Source organism: Chanodichthys erythropterus, chromosome 10 (assembly GCF_024489055.1).
Source record: "Chanodichthys erythropterus isolate Z2021 chromosome 10, ASM2448905v1, whole genome shotgun sequence".
NCBI classification, from domain to species: Eukaryota; Metazoa; Chordata; class Actinopteri; order Cypriniformes; family Xenocyprididae; genus Chanodichthys; species Chanodichthys erythropterus.
Window position 1 is genome coordinate 18,823,839 of NC_090230.1, and position 13,662 is coordinate 18,837,500.

The 13,662-nt window shown below is 38.0% G+C and overlaps 1 protein-coding gene across 1 annotated transcript in view; it reads left to right on the forward strand.

Moving 5' to 3' along the window:
• Positions 1 to 13,662, forward strand: part of adcy9 (adenylate cyclase 9) — a 42,655-nt gene that overhangs the window by 14,180 nt on the left and 14,813 nt on the right. Inside the window, exons 2-3 of the mRNA XM_067396367.1 lie at positions 10,723 to 10,886; positions 11,046 to 11,144. Of these exons, the coding sequence (XP_067252468.1) occupies positions 10,723 to 10,886; positions 11,046 to 11,144 (263 nt within the window). The remainder of the gene's footprint in view (positions 1 to 10,722; positions 10,887 to 11,045; positions 11,145 to 13,662) is intronic.

The following is a 13,662-nucleotide window of genomic DNA, read 5'->3' on the forward strand; positions in this document are numbered from 1 at the left end:
GGCCTCATTTAAGTGTTGTAAGCAACAACAGAGTTTGGAATGGAGGGAGAGAGCAGGAGATACCTACAAACATTTGACCCCAACAAATTCTATACACCAATCAAACAACTCGATCTTCATGGCTGACAAAGAAGGAAGGCATTGATGTACAGTCTGGGGATGGGTCATGATGGTCAGTTAATTGGCTTTTAATGACACAGACAGCAGCAGTTTTATATTAAGATCTTTTATATTAATACATCAGATTTTTCCCCCCAACTGTTTGTTCACTTAAGACTTTGTTTACGTGAAAGACAGATATTTCTATATAATTCTGTGTATCTGACCGCAATACGCAGTGTTGGGTCAGTCAGTGCGAGTAACGCTTTGAGATCTTTTTCCTGGCTTATTGCGCTTAATTACTCATTTTAACATCAAGTATGACCCACACTTTATTTTCTCATTCATGCATGTTTTTTTTTCGTAGAAAATGAAATTTTCCCAAATATATGCTTTCAAGTAGTCAGGTACATTATCTGCGAACATCAAATGCAAGTGCTTTTGCTTCTGAAGGACATGCGCAACTTTTTTTTTAATGAATATATAATGAAGTAGTTTATTTACAATGTAACAGTACATTAATATGTATGATATTTAATTACATTTTTAAAAAGTTACTTTTGTTTTAATGCATTGATGCAGAATCATTCACATCAGCATTGCGATGCATCGTAAAAATGATTATATTCCCCAGCTCAAAGAAACTTACAGAAACTAATTATTCTTAATCACAGAATTGAAAGGGTTAGTTCACCCAAAAAATTAAAAATGTCATTACTCACCCTCATGTTGTTCCACACCCGTAAGACCTTTGTTCATCTTCAGATATTTTTACCAACCAAGGGTTTCTAAATCACACATTTGCAGAAACATCATTGCACCTGATTGCACCTTTGAGGTCCAGAAAGGTATTAAAGACGTCGTTAAAATAGTCCATGTGACTACAGTGGTTCAATCTTAATGTTATGAAGCGATGAGAATACTTTTTGTGCGCGAAAACAAAACAAAAATAAGGACTTTAACAATTTGAACTGTTGTCATACGCAGTTGACGTAGTGAACGCAGTGCAGGCTTCCAGGTTCTATGCCAGAACGGCGACTCATTATTCGCCGGCTCCTGCATCAGCATCACATGCATGCGTCGTGCTGCTCACGTGTACAACGTCGGCCAATACTGAGCTGGCATTCGGACATAAGCGCTGCACTGCGTTTAATACGTCAACTGCATATGACCGTTCAAATTGTTATTGTTATTTTATTGCTATTATTAATTGTTGTAAGTCATTATTTTTGTTTTTTGTGCACAAAACGTTTTCTTGTTGCTTCATAACATTAAGGTTGAACCACTGTAGTCACATGGACTATTTTAATGATGTCTTTAATACCTTTCTGGACCTCAAAATGTGCAATGACGTTGCTGCCAATGTGTGGTTCAGAAACCCTTGGATTTCATCAAATATCTTAATTTGTGTTCCAAAGATAAACGAAGGTCTTACAGGTTTGGCACGACATGAGGGTGAGTAATTAATGACGGGAATTTCATTTTTGGGTGAACTAACCATTTAAAAACCCATTTATATCTATAAATAATCATGCTAAATTAATGCATTAATTCACCATCCTAGATTAAATTTTAAATTATTGATTTTTATTCTGTATATTTATTATGGTTTTCTGTACTTGTTCAGTTTCAAAGATTCTCTTTTGTCATTTATTTGGCAATAAAAAGCTATTTTTCTCATTCCAATAAAGCTTTAAATTGAATTGAGAGAGAGCAAGTCAGGGGGTGGGAGTTGTGAGTATCCTTGGGCTCATCACTGTATCCTAATATGGTGTCATCAGAAACCACACAGGACACACTCTTTTTCTCTGTCCTCTTCTACTTGTCTCTCTTTATTCCCCACCCATCTCTGAGAAAGCAAGAGAAATAGAAACCGAATTATCAGAAGAACAGCAAGGACACAGTTCACAGAAGACACACATGTGAAAAGAGAGCTGGAGACAGGAAGTCAGAAAGAAGAAAGAACTAGGCTATTGGACGAGTGGAAAAGACTGAAACATATTCATAAAGAGAAAACCAAAGATTAGCAAACAGGAAGCGGTGTGAAAACATCTGGTCTAGAGCCGACAAGCATCTTTCCATTCAGCTCAAAATGTGACATGACCAGGTTTGGCAAAATGAACCTAATCTGATTGCACCCCAAACAAATTTCTGACAGAAATTTCTTAATTCATTTAATGCTTCACACACTGATCTACCCTGTTCAGTTTTATCACTTTATCACGCCTTTGCATCGTTCGTTCATCTTTGCTACCCTTCCCTCTGTTCTTGTCTGCACTACAAAGGTTGCCAAAACGAGTGGAAACATTGTGGCTAGCCAGGAAAGGAAGAGAGAGAGAGAGTGGGAGTAAGTTACTGCCATCTCTCAGAGGAAGAGACACATTGAGAGTTAGGGACAGGTCGTCCTTGCATTACGTTAATTAGCTTGTTAAATTTCCACTGGATACTTTTGTCAGCCAAAAGATGTGTTTTGGAATAAACCCAGGCACTAGATGCATAAAGTTGTGGTCTCTGGAGTTGCAGGGCACGTGACCCAGCAGGGCAAAGACCACAGTTGCTTGGGTCAAAGGTCATGTGACAGGAAGTGAATGCAGGGCAAGCTTGCTGCGGTCTGTTAACAGTACAGCTCTCACTACTAAGATGCTCTGAAGTATTACAGGAAAACCGCACAACAATCTGTGACGTTTCAAAGGGTGTTTCCTAGGGCAAACTGTTGCTCATAATTAAAGCTTAGGGATTGGAGCAAATCCATAACCCTCATGTATTAAACTTTTGGGTAATCTGAATTGCCAGAAAATCCTGTAAGCTTGCGTTGAATCAGGAACCTCAGTCATATCTAGGTACCAAAATATCCTAGAGACTGAACTAATTGGACAAAATGCAGAATTATATTACTTTGACCTGGTAAGTTGAAGTTTCTTGAGGGTTTCCTGTTCCTCTTCCATTCCTTCACTTCTGCAATGAATGGAGTAATATGAAGGGATTGACTCTGGAGACTTTGGATGCTCATGAGGAATGTCACAGTCAGCCCATGTGAAGAGGCAGTCTCTCAATCTCTTTCACCTGACCTACTGTGGGCATCCTGCCCTGACAAGACGAGGCTTATATTTGGTTTTCTGTACACAGAAAAACATGCCAAAAACAAAGAGTGAGATGGTGAAACACTGATTGAATCAGCTTAGAATTTAAAGTGCACTTGCAGGGAATCGGTAAACTGATGCATGAAGATTTTGTCAGAGTTAAAAGGTGTTATATTTTACACTTTTGTAGCATCTTTAGGAACAGGAAGTTGGGGGGCCGCTGAGGTGAGTAGTTCTCTTTTTCGTGGTAAACCAAGGGTAGCCAACCCTGCTTTTGGAGAGTTTAAACTATACTCTAACACACCTGCCTGTTATTTAAGTAATTCTGAACATCTTTATTAGCTGGTTTAGCTGTGCTTGATATAGGCTGGCACTCGACTCTTCAGTATGGTAGCAGGAGCAGGGTTTGATAACCCTGTTCTTGAAGGCTTACCGTCCTACAGATTTTAGTTCCACCCTGCACCAACACACCTGCCTGTAATCCTCAAGACCTTGATTATCTGGCTGTGTTTTAATTTAACTCTGCAGCACAGTGGCCTTCCAGGAGCAGATTTTGCAACCCCTGCTCAGGTGGGTGACCAAATTTGGGTTGCGATAGCCAATTAGTTTGATCCACAAGAGACGCCTCATGTAGGCCTAGCCTAGCTCGGACAGATGAGATGATGAACTCATGTTCGCTTTCACATTTATTCCCCCAGGTCTCAGGTTGTTCCTCCTTGACCTGTTGTCTAGGTCTTTGCTTTTTGATTGCCCATCTATATTAGTTTTAAGAATACCCACCTGTGCCTTCAAATAAGGTCAAGACATCACTAGTGAAGACTTTTGCCTCATCAACAAGTCCTTGACAGCTCTCAGCCTCTAGCCGTGTGATTTTTATAGATTGTTATAGAAGTTGCAACTGTTATCAACTCTATTTTTATGGAGGCAACATCTGCCTTCAAACTATTCACTGTTGCTTCAGTTTGTGGCTCAGATGCCAGCTTTGCGTTTGCTTGGTCAATTTGAACGTCTACAGTGACTTAATTTCCATTAGCACACAACTCACTTGCATTTACCTTTTACATGCATTTAATACTTGATCATATTGGGATGCACCATGTGAACATTTTGACTGTTTTGTACATTTGTTCCGTGATGTATTTTTCACTGTGTGGCGGGTCTTTGCGAAGTGTCAATTAACACTGCTTTTTTCTTTCTTTTTTTTTTTTTTTTTTTAACAAGATGGACAAAATTTGTAACCAAAAAAGTCATTTGGTTTAACCAAAATTTCAGTTTTACCGAATGAAACTTTTGGTTATACCGAATGACAATATTTTCAAACAGTGCCAACAGGTTGATATCTAGCTAGCTAGCAAAAGGACAGTCAAACATTTCATATTCTGAAGTGCAAGTTTTTAAAATATTAGAACATTTTCCATGTTTTATATCGGTTGTACCAAATGACCTGATGTTTCGGGACGTGTATGAGCAACTGAAAACATGAATTTTTTAAATAGTTAAAGAGAGAATAAGTTGCTTTGCTTCATGACCATGTGGTCCTTTGCAGGTGTTTGAATGATGTCACATCCTGTCACATGATATTGACTGCATGACTTGAACCAAAATGGTCCCTTTATATTGGTTACTCCGAATGACATCAATGAAATTAATTTTTTCCGGACATTCTTTTTCATAACAAAGCAACGACTTCTACACATAATTTTAAAACCATTTTGCACTATGTTGATGATAAATGATGTTATAAAATCAGGCCAGAATAAAAAATATATACATTTATTACATTTTGAGATATTTTAATTACAAAGGAAATGGCTGAATTGGCCTTTGGATGGTTAAACCGAATGACCTTTTGACACTTCAGAATCTTTAAAATACCTTTTATATGTAGCAAAATATAATTAATACCTTTTGGATTGAATAAAATAGATCTAGTTGTACTACCTTACATACTTTGGATGTCATATCTTTGTTTTTTATTTGTAGTATTATTATTATTATTATTATTATTAATAATAATTATTATTAATTGTTTATTACTATTGTCTACTACTATTATCATTATTTTTGGAGAAAACTGACCCATATATAGATAGATAATGATATGGTGTGCATCCCTATATAAAATACTTTTTTACATCTTTTTGTTTAAGATAGAAAATCCCAAGCTGAACTTTGTGCTGAGGCATGCTGGGTGGATGCTTCACTCGGTTAATGGCAATCAATAAAGTCCATCAGGAGATAATTGGCTCTCTCTATCTCTCTCAAATGCAGATAGTCCATCCTTTTCTGATCAATGACCACCAATAGATAAATGTGCTCTAGATGGACACTGACCTGCATTTTATCAGATCTTTTATATTAATATTTAAAGTCTTATTTTCTTATCTTTTTCTTCACCTGTTGTTTGCTGCAGTGCACAACTACTGATGAAAAATGCTTTCATTTATCCCTTTGAGTCATTTGAGGAATCAAGGTGCCAGTTCTGCTTGGTATAACACACACATTTTCTTATGTTTTCTTGTGATACTTATGTCAGTTGTGATGCTACTTTACAAGGTTCCCAAACTGCAGCCATAATAAACAAGTTCTATTGTAAAGGCCTGAAGCAATAGATACTGCTAGAAAGGAAATGGCATATTGCAACTCTCAGAGGCAAAGCACCTGCCTTTACTTCTGTTTGCTTTCCCCCCCTGAATTCCACTTATGTTTGTCGGTGTTTCTTGTACAAAAAATTGTTACTACAATTCAGTAGCAAGTCAGTCACCCTCTTACAGACCCTTGGAATCAAATATGCTGTTTGTGCTACTGTATTTTTATCTACATGTAATTTTGTAATGTAAATGACTTCTAAAAAAATTAAAGCTCAATGTGTCATAACTAGGCATGTTGTAAATGAAGCAACAATCACTTAAATCCATTTGCTACAAATAAATACAGCTGGCAAGATATAATGGGGATACTATCATCAAGGGGCAACAATGACAGGAAGGTGGCACTTTGTTTCTATACTTTTACCGGAGATGCACCTTCTTGAATCTTTGCATGCGTTAGTATCTTTGTGGCTTCGTATGCTAATGTGCTGCAATGGAAATTCTAGTCCGGGGAACCTCACGGTTTAATCCCAGGCTAGGATTCCCAGCTATGTTGAATTATTTTATGGCAGTTCCCTGGAAGAAGGCAGTGCCTCCGGGGTTGTGTGCAATGCAAGAATATCCCCTGATCCCAGCCTGCTTTCAGTTCCCATGTTTGAGAGGTCAAAGGACTATTTATGACTTCCTTGAGTCCAGATCTCTTGGGAGAAATGGGCCCACATGGCCATCCAGCTCAGACAGGTTCTGACCCAGAAGCTCATTAGCTCTGTTCTGAATTGTGGCTCAGGTCTGCATTAATCTGTGTCTCTAGGCACAAAGAGGCTAAAAGGGGCTTGATGTTCGTGAATGGCTCATTGATGTGGCCTCTGCGCCTCCATTGTGTTCGAACGATTGTCAATTTTATGTGTACGGATCTGTATGTACTTTGGCACAGAGCTTGTTCGGAAGTGGCCCTGTGTTTGTAGCTGAGCATGAAACGGTGGCAGAATATAAATTTGCATACTTGTGCTATTTGCTGGTGATGAGAAAGTACATACTTTTTGAGAGGGACAACTTGCCATATCCTAAAGTTGCATCTTCTGGGTTTTTCCTGGGTCAAAAGTGATCTTTGGTGGTGGTGGATGAACACGGTCATCCACACACACATTACCAAGTTCCATGCCCAGTACTGACAAAAATAAATAAATAAATAAATAAATGTTTGTAAAATTAACTATAATTCTATTTATTCATGAAATAAAAAATAACTGTCAGGATCATAAAACAATGTGCTTAGAATTACATAAAAAAAATCTGTAAATTTATATGTAAAAAGTCACTGAGTGACTGATTTAAAAAGTCAACCTTAAAGGTGCCATCGAATTGAAAATTGAATTTGCGTCGGCATAGTTGAATAACAAGAGTTCAGTACATGGAAATGACATACAGTGAGTCTCAAACTCCATTGTTTCCTCCTTCTTATATAAATCTCATTTGTTTAAAAGACCTCCGAAGAACAGGCGAATCTCAACATAACACCGACTGTTACGCAACAGTCAGGATCATTAATATGTACGCCCCCAATATTTGCATATGCCAGCCCATGATCGAGGCATTACACAAGGGCAGCCAGTATTAACGTCTGGATCTGTGCACAGCTGAATCATCAGACTAGGTAAGCAAGCAAGAACAACAGCAAAAAATGGCAGATGGAGCGATAATAACTGACATGATCCATGATATCATGATATTTTTTAGTGATATTTGTAAATTGTCTTTCTAAATGTTTCGTTAGCATGTTGCTAATGTACTGTTAAATGTGGTTAAAGTTACCATCGTTTATTACTGTATTCACAGAGACAAGAGCCGTCGTTATTTTGATTTTTAAACACTTGCAGTCTGTATAATTCATAAACACAACTTCATTTTTTATAAATCTCTCCAACAGTGTAGCATTAGCCGTTAGCCACGGATCACAGCCTCAAACTCATTCAGAATCAAATGTAAACATCCAAATAAATACTATACTTACGCGATTAGACATGCTGTATGACGAACACTTTGTAAAGATCCATTTTGAGGGTCATATTAGCTGTGTGAACTTTATGCAGTGATAGAGTCGAGAGTTCGGGAGGGGGCGGAGAGCGCACGATTTAAAGGGGCCGCAGCATTTTTCTTGGACCATTTTAATGCAATTAATAAGCCATTTATAGGTTGACTTTTTAAGAGTATAAACATAAAACACCAGAAAACCGGTCTTGTTGCTTTATTGGTCTTGTATGTCATTCTGTCTAGGGCTTATGATCATTACATTTTGTCAGAAATAACTGCACTTTACAATGTAAAGGGTTAGTTCACCCAAAAATGAAAATTCTGTCATGAATTACTCACCTTCATGTTCCACACCCGTAAGACCTTCGTTCATCTACGGAACACAAAGATATTTTTGATGAAATCCAATGGCTCAGTGAGGCCTCTATTGCCAGCACTGTCACTGAACCTCTCAAGATTGAGAAAGCTACTAAAGACATTTTTAAAACAGTTCATGTGAATACAGTGGTTCAACCTTAATATTACACTGCTTCATGAAGCTTCAAAGCTTTACAAATCTTTTGTTTCGAATCAGTGGTTCTGATTGCATATCAAACTGCCAAAGTCACGTGAACTATTGAGATTTTGAAACACTTGTGAAGTAACGAAGCCTCGTTTACTGAAATCAAGTAATTTTGGCACTCTGAACCACTGATTCGAAACAAAACATTCCTTAAGCTTCGAAGCAGTGTTTTGAAATCGGCAATCACTAGATATAATTTTTTTTTTTTTTTGGCGCACAAAAAGTATTCTCGTCACTTTATAATATTAAGGTAGAACCACTGTACTCACATGAACTGTTTTAAATATGTTTTTAGTACCTTTTTGGATCTTGAGAGGTTCAATGTCATTGCTGGCAATGCAGGCCTCACTGAGCCATCGGATTTCATCAAAAATATCTTAATTTGTGTTCCGAAGATGAACAAAGGTCTTGCGGGTGTGGAATGACATGAGGGCGAGTAAATAATGACATTATTTTCATTTTTGGGTGAACTAACCCTTTAATTGTTTAATAAAAAGTTGAATAAAACTAAATTGTCAATAAAATGTATTTATTATTTACATTTCTTTTTATGTAACCTAGCCGGCATTTAAATAAAATAGAACATTCGAGAAATAATGTGTAAAAAAAAAAAAAAAAAAAAAAAAAAAAAAAAAAAATTAAAATATACTTCTTTTTGGCTGGCAACATGTGACTAGCCTTTGAAGTGCACAATAATGGTTATCACAATTACATGAACATATGAAATAATCATGTAGAGTATTGCAAAGTTGTGCTACTGTGTTGATGTGTATGAGAAACAGCAGAGCTGATCTTTATGAGGGTTTGTTAGGCTGGACGCTCACAACTCTGGTGAGTTATGGCCTAGAGTACAGACCTGTTTATTCTCAGATGTGTCTTTCATTTCTCACGGAAGCTGCTTGAGGAACTCTTTTGAGAAAATGTTCCTGGAGGCTACATGCAGTTTATGTACAAATATGCACAGACATTTCCCTGCAGCAGTGTTAGTGCTGACACTTAGCCTGTGTGTGTTTTAGGAGATTATATATGAGCGTAACACGGTTAGCTTGTAAGCCTTATGTTTGAACAGGCTGATACTGCCCAGCTGTAATCGCTCTCTGTTTGCTTTTGCCTGTATTGGTGCAGCAGAGCTTCTCCACCGGACACTGAAGTGTGTGTGAGTGTTGGTACAACAGAAGCGCTCACATTCGTGCTTAGTATTGTTTAATGTAAACACCAGTGCTGAAACAAACCTGCTCAGGTGCTTTCAAGCACTTAACGTGTGTCTGCGTAGTATCAGCAGGGGATCAGGCCTTGTTTGCCCTCATAGGAAAAGTAGATTTGCGGAAATGAGATTATCCAATTACAGTTCATTTTATGGTAATAAATCATTACTCGTGTAGCCTAAAGCTAGATGTTTCATAAGAACTAATATAATCATGACATCATGCGAGATTATTAATGTTAAAGTCTATTCAAATCATGCAAGTCAATGGGACTTTTTTTTTTTTTTTTTGTAAAATCCATCTTAATGGTTGTAAAGATGGAACTGCTGTGCTGTCGTGGATTCTTTTTCAATTATTTAAAAAGAAATAATACTTTTTATTCAGCAAGGATGCATTAAATTGATCTAAAGTGACAGTAAAGACATTTATAATGTCAGAAAAAAATTCTATTTCAAATAAATGCTCTTCTGAACTTTCTATTTATTAAAGGATCCTGAAAAATATATCAGTTTATGGCTAGGAACTATACTCTCATTCAGGCGTAATAATCAAGGAACTTTGCTGCCGTACCATGGCTGCAGCAGGCGCAATGATATTACGCAGCACCCGTGAGCCCCTGCTTGCACAGGGAACGTGCCTTGCAACCATGGAGACGTTTGTGAGAGACGCTGCGTAATATCATTGCACTGCTGCAGCCATGGAACGGCAGCAAAGTTCCTTGATTATTACGCCTGAAAGAGTATAGTTCCTAGCCATATCAGCCTAGAAAATCGCAACTTTTCGTTTTCTGTCGGTCTTAGTACACTATTTACCTACAGAAGAGTCAAGTTTTAAATAGGAAAAATATCAAAACTCTTTGGTCATTTTTAAGCGCGATGCTAACGGTCTAATCAGATTCAATGAACTATGCTAAGCTATGCTAAAAGTGGTACCGCCAGAACCGGAGATCGGCTGAATGGATTCGAAAACGGTAAAACTCAACTGTTTAACTCTAGGAGAGTTGGAAAATGAGCCTATTTTCAAAAAAAGTGGAGTGTTCCTTTAAGGAATAACAAATCTGCATATAAATTTGTGAAAAACTTTCTAAGGACTGCTGGGTAATGTAAAGGGAAAATGGCATGAGGGATTTCAATACATATTTCTTTTGTTTGTAGGTTTAAAGACGTATCTGATCTCGGGCCGGAAGATGGGCTCACAGTGTGGCTGTTCCCAGCTCAGTTTGGGCCGAGACTTTGGCGAAATGTTAAGCCCATCCTCAAACACGCACACTCCAGATCTCGTGCACAGTGCCATCACAGAACCTCTCTCACACGGCAAGGTACGTCCCTCAACGCACACAGAAATGCTGTTTTAATTACACAAATATGAAGTGAATAGCTCTAATAATTCTGTCATTATTTACTTACCCTCATGTCGTTTCAAACCTTTATTTCAGTTCATTTTTTTTTTCTTGTTGTTTGTCTCTTTCTCTACATAGCCTGTGTGTAGCATCTCCATAGATGCCGTTGACAATCCGATAGCAGATGAGGCAACTCGAAATGGCTGCCAGGATGAACATAGAGCCAACAGCAACAAGGTACATAACAAAACTAAACTAACAGTTATCAACAAAAAAACTCAGTAAATTGCACAATGGAAGCACACACCTTGGTGCAAGAACCCAACGTACTTAGTTTCAGCAGGTGTTCATAAGCAGATGCCAGTATTCACTGGCTCTGGGTAAATAAAATATTGTGCATTGTTAAATTCGATGTAATTAGTAGGAGTATAACAATTGAGCTGAGAGGTTTTATGTACCTTGAGTCCCAAATAAACTTAGGGTGCGTTCACATTTGTCATGTTTGGGTCGATTAAAACGAACCCTGGCATAGGCGCCGATCCCAGCCCCCGAGCACCCACGGAAATGGTCGAGCACCCACGGAAAATTACGAGATATTATCCATGGATTTTAACAAGAAAAAAAAAAATCGTTTGCAGCTATCAAGTCAAGTCACCTTTATTTATATAGCGCTTTTACAATGCAGATTGTGATCAGAAACAATCCTTATATATAGTTTATTTAAGTCCGTTTCAATGACGTTATTTTAAAGGCAAAAGTCGAGAGCGCGTCCAGTGTTGAGCGAGCACAAATCTCAACTCGGATTTCCATCACTCTCGCGCTCGCTCAGATTCAGAATCAGAACTCAAAACTGTCCTGTCCCTAAAATGGTCTTCTTTCCTGTATTTAAAGTTCACAGAAGCTTTTAAACACCTGACTTTCATGACTGACTGACGAAATAATACAGTGTAGGCTACCTTTAGGTAACGTTACTGTCTGATCATCATATTTCAGCGAGAGCACGACAACACTCATGAAAAGAATGTGCTTGTTTTGGGTCAATTCAAATGAAACATCCAGTTGACGTTCCCTGGTATTGATATACAATCATAAACTTATTTGATCTTAATGAGAAAAAAAAACTATGTGAGGGCGGATTCGAACCGCTGATAATTAAAGCAATGTAATGTAGCTGTAAGAATGAAACTATAACATCTTTAAAACCCACCGGCAGAAACATAAATCGGCGCCTATGAACCCTGGTGCGATTGCTTGGTTAGTGCGGTTCATTTGAACATATGTGAACGCTGCCATCCGAACCCTGGTGCGCACCAAACAAGCAGACCGAGACCGCTGAAAAGATGGGTCTCGGTCCGGTTTCAAATGATCTCTGGTGCAGTTTGAATGATATATGAACGCAACATGGACCAAAGACATGTAAACGAACCAAAAACAGGAAGACGAGACCCTAAAAAGGACAGAATCCTCACGCATATCGGTTTTTCTTGTCATAGTCACGAGTTTGCCCAACACTGATTGTTTGTGTGTGCGACGGATGGATTCCCGCCGCTGTTTTGAGTACTTTACACATTTTATAAGCTCTTTATGAGTTCCCAGCTGGCCCAAATACCATCACATGCAGGCTACACATACACGAGTGCATTTACCTCAGAAAACAGCATTGTTTTGGATGTTCGGTAAGTTCCGTCTCAAAATGGGCAATACGTCATAAAATCCGACCAATCACGGTGTGAATGTATCCTTATGCATTAAGGTTCGGTATCTTTTGGTTGAAAATTGCCAATCTGAATGCTAACCGGACCAGGACTAAATGATTTTTTTTCTTCTTTGGTCCGGACCAAACGAACCAAACTATAAGTGTGAACACACCCTTAGAGATGGCAAATTTTATGATGTGGCCAAACACTGCTCTTTTCCATACACGCTACTAAAGTTCAATCATTTAGTCAACATTAGAACCGATTCCTGGACAAATGGTTCTTTTTGATCAGTCAAAAGCCTACAGCATGATCAGTGCAGTCCGATTCCTGAACAAATTAATCTTTTAACTTTTTAGTGAATCATAAACATACATTGTGGCTAATGTAGTCTGATTCCCAAACCATTGACTATTTTGAGCTAGTTCTTGTTGGTGATCTTCATTTGAACCGATGCCTGGATGAATGGCTCTTTTGAACTAGTTCTTTTTGATGAATTAAAAACCTACATCACAACCAGTGCAAGTCCAGTTCCTGAACAAAAGAATCTCTGGAGCTGGTTTCTTTTAGTGAATCGAAAAACATTGCCAGTGTAGTCTGTTCCTAAATGTATGACTCTTGCACTGGTTCTTTTTATTGACCTGCATTAGAACAGTTTCCTGGATGACTGATCAAAAAAAAAAAATGGTTAAAAAAAGACCATTAAAAAACCTACAGCATAACCATTGCAGTCCAATTCCCAAAGAAATTAATCTTTTGAACTGGTTCCTTTTAGTGAATGTTTTGAGCTCTATTTTTTATTGATTCTGCACTAAGACTGATTTCAGAACGAATGGTTCTTTTTGATTAATCAAACGCCTCCAGTCCAAATTCCTGGATTAATGGCTCTTTTGAACTGGTTCGTTTTAGTGATCTTCATTATAACTGATTCCTGGATGAATGGCTCTTTTGAACTGGTTGATTTTGATGAATCCAAAGCCTACATGATGATCAGTGTAGTCCAATTCCTGAACGGATGCATCTTTTAAACCGGTCCAGTGTATTTACAATCCCAAAAA